This window comes from Bos mutus, chromosome X, assembly GCF_027580195.1.
Source record: "Bos mutus isolate GX-2022 chromosome X, NWIPB_WYAK_1.1, whole genome shotgun sequence".
Lineage (NCBI taxonomy): Eukaryota > Metazoa > Chordata > Mammalia > Artiodactyla > Bovidae > Bos > Bos mutus.
Window position 1 is genome coordinate 20,057,502 of NC_091646.1, and position 8,909 is coordinate 20,066,410.

Here is an 8,909-nt window from a genome sequence, read left to right on the forward strand (position 1 = left end):
ACACACATTCAGCGAGTGATACTGAACAGGTGCACCGGGGACGCACGGAGATTGTCAGGGAAATAGACTGTGGGAGAAAAGTGGGGAGACAAGACAGCATCAGGGGAAGACGCATAAGCGCACGCACTAGCAAGCGACAGAGACAGTGACTGGCAGAGACACAGAAACGAGAGGGCATCAGAAAGAGACGGAAGGCGAGACAGGGACAAGACCCAGAGAAAGACGACGAGACGCAGAGACGCGCGCGCGCACACAGCCACGGAGAAAGTGCGCTGGCGAAAGCAGAGAGAAACTGAGGCGGAGAAGCTGACCGCGAGTGGGAGGGCGAGAGGGGAGTAACAGAAACGGAGGTGAGAGGAGAAGGACAGACTGGCAGAAGAGACACAGCGTACACGTGCTGGCAAGGGTCTGAGAAATAGGGACAGACCCCAGAGTGAGGGACAAGGGTGAGACAGAGAAAACCGGTAACGCGCGCACGCACACGCACACACACACACACACACACACACACACACACACACACACGAGATACAGGAAAAGTGCGCTAATTAGAGACTCTGGGGAGAAAAAGACAAGTGTACACACGTAAACAGGCAGGGATGGAGCGCGCACGCGCATGCGCTAGCGGGAGGGCGCAGGGAGAGATTTCTGGAGAAACCCAAACTGCGAGACCCCCAGAGAGTGTGGTAGGCGCACGCGCCAGCTGGAGACAGCTGTGGGAGGGGTGTCTCGGAAACCCCCCAAAAGAGGGAGAGGCAGAGAGACCCAGAGAATAAGAGAAGGATTTAGAGAAACTGCCCGGACGCGGGGGAGAGACGGGGGCACGCGCACGGGGTCCCCGGGGCTGGGGTCCTGCAGCGCTGCTGCCCAGCGTGGAAGTACCCACCCCACCCCCGCGCCCCAAGCAGGGGGACTAACCCAGCCCGCGTGTTTCTTTCGTCCCCAGCCTAGGCGCTGAGTGTGTTCCGTGCGCCCCTTCGCCGCCCGCCGGGGCCGGCCCGGCGCCCGCACCTGTCGCCCTCCTGCCCCTGCCGCCATGGCGTCCACCTGCACCAACAGCACGCGCGAAAACAACAGCAGCCACGCGTGCATGCCCCTCTCCAAAATGCCCATCAGCCTGGCGCATGGCATCATTCGCTCGAGCGTTCTGCTCATCTTCCTCACCGCCTCCTTCGTGGGCAACATAGTGCTGGCGTTCGTGCTGCAGCGCAAGCCTCAGCTGCTGCAGGTGACCAACCGCTTCATCTTTAACCTCCTCGTCACTGACCTGCTGCAGATCTCGCTCGTGGCCCCCTGGGTGGTGGCCACCTCCGTACCCATCTTCTGGCCCCTCAACAGCCATTTCTGCACTGCCCTGGTTAGCCTTACTCATCTGTTTGCCTTCGCCAGCGTCAACACCATCGTGGTGGTGTCCGTGGATCGCTACCTGTCCATCATCCACCCTCTCTCCTACCCGGCGAAGATGACCCCACGCCGGGGCTACCTGCTCCTCTACGGCACCTGGATCGTGGCCATCCTGCAGAGCACGCCCCCACTCTATGGCTGGGGCCAGGCTGCTTTCGACGAGCGCAATGCCCTTTGCTCCATGATCTGGGGGGCCAGCCCCAGCTACACAATTGTCAGTGTCGTGTCCTTCATCGTCATCCCGCTGATTGTCATGATTGCCTGCTACTCTGTGGTGTTCGGGGCTGCCCGCCGGCAGCACGCGCTGCTCTACAACGTCAAGAGCCACAGCTTGGAAGTGCGAGCCAAGGACCGGGTGGAGAATGAGAACGAAGAGGGCGGCAAGAAGGATGAGTTCCAGAGTGAGAGTGAGTTCCACGGCCAGGATGAAGGTGAGGTCAAGGCCAAGGTGGACAGCGAGGAAGCCATGGAGGGCAGCAAGAAGGCCAAAAAAGGGAGCGTGGAGACTGGTGAGGGGAGCATGGAGGCCACTGGCAGTGAAGAGGTCAGAGAAAGCAACTCTTTGGTGGCCAAAGGCAGCACCAAAATTCAGAGCAGCAGGAAGGCAGACAAGGGCCGCCTAGAGGTCACCCAGTGCAACATTGACCTGGGTGAAGATGACCTAGAGTTTGGTGAGGATGACCTCCATTTCAACGAGGATGACATCGAGGCGGTGAACATTCCAGAGAGTCTCCCAGTCAGTCGTCGAAACAGCAATGGTGACCCCCCTCTGCCCAGGTGCTACCAATGCAAAGCTGCTAAAGTGATCTTCCTCATCATCTTCTCCTACGTGCTGTCCCTGGGGCCCTACTGCTTTCTAGCAGTCCTGGCCGTGTGGGTGGATGTCCAAACCAAGGTACCCCAGTGGGTGATCACCATAATTATCTGGCTTTTCTTCCTGCAGTGCTGCATCCACCCCTACGTCTATGGCTACATGCACAAGACCATCAAGAAGGAGATCCAGGATATGCTGAAGAAGTTTTTCTGCAAGGAGAAGCCCCCCAAAGAAAACAGCCACCCAGACCTGCCCGGAACCGAAGCCGGCACCGAGGGTGGAACTGAAGGCAAGATCGTCCCTTCTCATGATTCTGCCACTTCGCCTTGAAGTTGGTTCTAAGGTAAACCTTGAACTGTTCACAGAATACAGGAGCAGCTTTCTCTTAAATGGACCATCCACAATCGCGTTAATGCCAACCCATACCATTCCAGGCAAAGGTTCTGCACATGCCCCTCTCACCACAAGGCAGATGCATATATGGAAGAGGTAGGAACTGGGGTCTTCCCTAAAAAGTGTGCCCCTCAAAGAATAAACTTGAGGATTCTGACTGATATTTCTCTCCCTCCCCCCAAAAAAAAAAGTTATTAGGCTCTAAATTTCTTAAAGCAACAAGGGCTATCCAATTTGGACATGTGCTTGGTATTATGTCTGTCTCCCCAGAGCTACCATGTATCAGTTTTTGCTCTGAGGGAAAAGGAAGATGATGCTGGTGAACTTAAGGACTTGTGAGCTCATGGGAAGGGCTCCAGCATATGTTCAACTGAAAGAAAAGCAATGGACCAAGTCATTCACGGAGCCCAGGAAGCAGAACCTGAACGACTGATCAACGTATTAGCCAAATTCTAGACTGAAGAGCCCCCACAATCTGGTGCAAAGACTATTACAGAAACTAAGGGCATTGTGTAGTTAAAAGACCAAGAAGGTTTCTATATCCTCCAAAGGGATCCAGAAAAGTGAAAGAAGATAATAGAGCATGTTTGAAATGGGGAGCTAGTCCAAGGGAGAAGATAGGAAAATCACACATCTGTGGGGCTAAACAGTTGACTTTTCTATAAAATCCTGGGTTTGGGCATGGGCGGAGGCCACAATTGTTTTATGCAAATGGAAAATTGTCTATTGACACTGAACTATTTTCTGTCTCCTATTTGAATAATAGTGGGACAGAAATCACCACTGTTTTACAATTTTCCCTTTGTGATTGAATTGAGATGCTCATGAGAATCCTCCAAATCACCTCTGCCAGTCACTTGTCCTACAAAACTCACACTGCCAATCAAGAGAGATATGCCCACTAGAAATGTCTTTTGTGTCCCTGAGATCATAAACAACACATATGATCTCCACATGGGGCAAAAGTAAGGCAGGATAAATGTTTTCCTTCGTCCAGGCACACCCATGAGTCTTTTCTACCTGTGACCATCTCTGAAACCTGTAAGCTCTCCACAGATGTGGTAGAGAAAAATAAGAGTTGGGAATAACAGAGAGGATGCTTTTTCAATACCTGGCCTATTACCTGACCTGTTCCAAACAATGCTAAATCGAAATATTCAGGTCAGACTTATCCTCATTATTTCTGTCGAAGTATATCACTTTGGGAAAACCTTTACAATATCTAAATCATCCTTAGGGTCAATACAGAGGAAGAAATTTCAAATCCCAAACCCTGAAATCACTTTGAGTGGGTATATACTTGTGTATTTCTGAGGGCACAGACCATATTGACATGACCAAATAACATGGAACCAAAAAATGGTCAAGACAGTGTTTTGATCCTCCTGAATATCACATTAAAGCAACTCTGTGATCAAGTGTTCAGGCAGAAATCCAATGTTAATATGGGTAGAGGGAGAGGAAAGAGTATTTCATGGAAAAAATGGTTGATCAGGTGCTGTATATAAAGACGGCCATATTCAGGGTTTAGTCTCATTCTTGTGTGATGACCATGTCTGTATTAGAACTGAAATTTCTTTCATTTAAAAGCCAAGCTCACTTATATTTTATCTCTTCCTCCTGACAGATTCCAGCATGAGCATCTCAAGGGGGAAGAGGTAAACAGCAGTCAGTGTATTTGGGCTGTGAATAAGTCTGCATGGAATTTGACATTGCCATGTTCAGAATTTAGGAAATAAATTTGGGGATAGTCCCAAATAGCATTGAGCTGACCCATAAATTTGATATATCCATGAAAATCATATTGATTTCAACCCCAGTAATTTGGAACTTGTGGTAATTCAGACAAGACATGGGGGCTAAAGTTTACCTTTGTAAATCATTTATTTTTATACCAAAATGTGAATTAACAGTCATAAATTTATGATACCAATTTATTGCCAAGCTCTTGTATCAGTCTGTCCTCAAAGGATTTCTGGGTGAAGAAATGGCCCATGTGACCAATCCTTCTATGGGGGGAGGGGTTTTGCCTTGAAGATCAGTCATGGTCAAAGGAGTTTGACGTAGTGGTAGCCTGTCCTTTAAGTAGAAATGCTTACCTGGGTAGGAAACAGGTTTTCAAACATAAGTGTCTCCAAATATTTTGTTGAAACTGAACTTCTTGTTTTATTTTTAAAGCGCAACCCCTTCAAAGTGTATCAGAGAAAATTGTTTGCCAAAATCCCAAATCCAAATGGAAGCAGAACCTGTCCGAGTGTGGTAAGTTCACTTAACACACACAACATCCTCCAGGGCACCAACACTCACCAATTTCCTTTTTCAAGTTCCTCTTTTCCCTAATTTAGTCATTGTCCATTCTCATAGCAAATTGGATTTTTCAAAGTCGAAAACCTTTTGAAAATAGGGGACTGGGAAAAGAGGACCTTTGAATTAAGAGCATTCTGCTTTGCTGACATCTTCTTAACGAACAATAGGGCCTCTAGTGAGCTCGGAGATAGCAACTGCTTCAAATTGTATGCTATTTTGAATAAAACACTATCAACTTAATGAGGTTTTACTGCACATACTGTTTTGTCATTTGAAAATCTGAAAGCACACACAGAAGTCATCATTAGCCTCACAGATCCTCGTGTGCAATAGCTTTCCCTAAATGTTTTTAAAGGAGGTGTTCTTCTGCCAAGGCCACTTCATACATGCAGTATAAATCCCATTAAAGTCCAGGGGCCAGACAAACCAGACTTTGAAATGATGTGGTTTCCAATTTAATGATTTCCTTATTTAAAAATAATAGAGCATCCAGTTTGCCAAGGAGTCGCAGGTGCTTTGACTAACACACCAATTTCAACAAGCTTGGGAAGGCAGTAATAAGGAGCAAGCCCCAGGCTTCTGTGACTTTTATGATTGCAAGGGTCCATCTTCTCTATGGCACCACAAATACCAGCTGCTTGGAAGTCCTGTGTACTTCTGGCCCCCTGCCTACCTCCTGCCATTATGCCCACTGCCTTCACCTCCTCCCCCTGCTGTGCTGGCCCTTCTTGAAGCTCTGTGTGCTCACTCACCCCCATTCATCCCCTTCCCACCCAGAGCTGACAGGTTCACAGGGACCCGGGGGCCCATGAAGCAGGGAAGAACAGAAGTAAACAGAGGGACCAGCAATTAAAGGTATTTTTCTGTCTCCTCCCCCAACTCCAGTCCAATTTAAAGATGAGGGGATATCTACTTCAAATTCAGCAGGTAAGGAAAACTGCCATTTTATCATAGAGGGGGTAGGTACCTCATTTCTTATCAAAAAACACCCACTACAACACATCTTAGGGAGCACATTCAATTCTGTAGATACTATCCAATTATTTCAGCAAAAAAAGAAAAACAGTAGAAAAATTACCTATAAAATTGTAAGGTGCCTGATACTGCCTTATTTTCTACATAATTAGCCAATTAAGCTAGGTAAAGTTACTTCAAAAGATTTTTTCATACTACCTAAAGAGTAACATGTAAGATTAAACTACACTTTCTTTTTAGACTTTGCCAAAATGCTCTTAAAACTATCTGAAATATACCATTTGGAAGAGAAATATTATGCATCATCTGGTCATTTGAATGCTCCAAAATAAAACCCTCAGAGGTCGTTAAGATCAAACAAAGAGAGTACCAATGTCAACTTGTGGACTGAATATTTTTTTTCTCATAACTGCCCTCTCCCAGATTTTGAGGGAAAAAAAAAATCAAAAAAGTGTTTTCCCCTCATAATATCTTTTTTATTGTATTCTTCTTTAAGACAAACCCTTGTGCTGTCAGGAGAGGCTGCTCTAAGCAAAATGTCTTTTCCCTCTAGAGCAGACAAACGATTAAAGGAACAGGTGGCTGTGAGCCAGTCACCAAGATAAGGAGAGAAAATCTGGTCAGTCATGGCTTTTAACCCTCTCGGTCCTTATCTCTGTCTCTCCTTCTCTATGGGCCAGACAGGTGCTCCTGGCCCCTCTCAAAGCCCTTCCAAGCTGAGGCATGAGGAGACAAAAGCAGTGAGCCACAAACAACAGATCATAGCTTAGAAGTCAAAAAAGGAGAGAGACCCTTGCCATAAATTCTTTCCAGTTACTTACAATCTCTTCCTCTAAGGCAAAGGCCCAACGTGCTTACAGCAGTCTTCTGCTAAAAGCAGCACTGCTGACTGAAGGAAGAACTAGGAAAGCTAAAATTCACAACTAAAGTTCATTGCTCTTTGTTAAAAAGTAGAGTAAGAATCCTCAAGGTCAGTGAAGGTTGCCAATAGTTGTCAAGTATTTTCATCACTGCCTCTCAAAGCTCACCTGTCTCAACGTCTACACACCAAGGGGAAAACACAGTAACTTGTACACTCACAAGAGGTTTGCTATGGCCGAGAATTCCTTCCTGGATCTCTCTTGTTCTAAAATACACGCAAAAACAAGATTGGTTTCAGTTTGGTGCTTCAAAGTTGAGTGGATTCCCCACCCCTTCATCTGTGCTACAACTTTGATGTTAAAACTTTTGGTATTTTTGTCCGTTTCAGTGGTGTATTCCGTTCTGTAGTAATTCTTCTAAATGTAAGCTATTACTGTATATAAAATATGTGTTCTTGGAGATAAGGTGCTAGATATTAGACTGTACGTGTCTATAGATTGTGTCACCCTCAAAAATGGGTAGTGCGTCCATGTAAAGTTAGTGAATCAAATGCATGCACAATTCTATTTGTGACCCACACCTTGGTCAGTTTCCAAAGTAGAACATAGTATATTTGTGTTTAAAGTTTTCTTTTTAAAGTGTATACTACAGGATGTAGAAGAGGCTCCAAGGTGGAGTGGCAGGAAGTGGTGCCTTTCATTTCTTAAATCCCTGGTACAGTATACGACAGGTGAGAACTGATTCTCGTACAATTGGTCATTATGGCAACTTAATCATCTTGGCTGAAGTTGTCACTGGCAGTTCAACGACACGCTTGGCACTGGCACGCCTGTTTTCCATTCATTGTATAGAATGCAAAATGAAAAAGACAATCCTTTCATCCTTACAAAGCAAAGACCCCAGGACAGGCTATTGGAATCCTGTTAGCAGGATGGAAAGAATGATGTACTCTCAAGATCCAACCAGTACCTGACTGTGAACTGACAGTTTGCATTGAGCAGATCTATATTGTGACCATCTCTCCCCTCCCAGAGCAGTACCACAAACCAGAAAAAGGCTGCTCTGTTTTTTTTTTTTTCTTTGATTGATTGCCTGAGAAGAGCTTAGATGGGTAAATAGATAAAGAAGTAGTGGGACTCCTCCAGGAGTCCCAGCTAAGATGTTTGAGAATTACAATCATATAGCAGCAGCATTTGCATCAGACAAGAAAAGAGAACTATGAGATGAGTTCATTATATTTTAAGAATAAAAATAGTAAAGCTAAAAGCTATATATATATTGAATAATTTCTAAAACTGCCTTTTAATACCAAATTTTATGTGCTGTTTTTGAGACTGAAAGCAGGAGGAAAATGCATTCAGTCAATAAACAGTTTTCTTTAGCATTTTGAATTTGAATTTTTCCTTTTCCTTTTCAAAAAGTATTTGCAATTTAAAAGTGCCTTTTCAAAGGATTGCCAAACTACAATCCTGGGGCCAAGTTCCCACTGGCACAACTTACCTTCAGGTGCACAAAATGGGTGGACTTAATCCTCCTCCCCCCAGCAAGAAGAGAAACCCCTTCACACCCCAGTCAAATTCATACATCAATACTGTTACATAGATCAGGAGTCTCAGAGACTCTGCCCAAGGACAAGGTTTCATATATTGGTTGACTTCAATTGGATCCTTTCTAAAATGGTTACAGCGCATGTTCTTGCTGGACAGGAATAATGGACTCCTGCTTGGGGAATGCAGAGAGATTGATGTTTGTGGTTTAACTAAATATTATTAAATAATGTTTGTGTTTCTTAAATAGGTGCTGTTAATCTGTCCTTGGTATATTCTTCTTAAATATGCTAAATAAAGTCTAATTTTAATGCGTATCTGGTTATTGTTCCGAGCTCCATGGGAAAAACATAAAGGAGGGAGACACATAACCAGTTCTCCATCCCTTCTCTTTTGGTTAAACAGAGGAGACAGGGGAGAAACTAATCAGAGTACATGGTAGAATGAAATATGTGGGCTCCAATATTTTTGCATTGTTTTTCCAATATAAGGAATATGCAGTGGGAGGGGGAGTGGTCTTCAGGGGCTTGCTGGAAGAGGGGATTCTGCTTAGCCCTCCCAAAGTGAGAGTGGTCAGATTTCAAAAATAAACTTATGGTCACCAAACG

General features: G+C 45.4%; 1 protein-coding gene across 1 annotated transcript; it reads left to right on the top strand.

Annotated features, from left to right (window-relative positions):
• Positions 1-1,036: 1,036 nt before the first annotated feature.
• Positions 1,037-2,548, top strand: GPR101 (G protein-coupled receptor 101). The gene has a single exon (XM_005907893.2). The coding sequence runs from the start codon at positions 1,037-1,039 to the stop codon at positions 2,546-2,548; it is 1,512 nt and encodes a 503-aa protein (XP_005907955.1).
• The last annotated feature ends 6,361 nt before the right edge of the window (positions 2,549-8,909 follow it).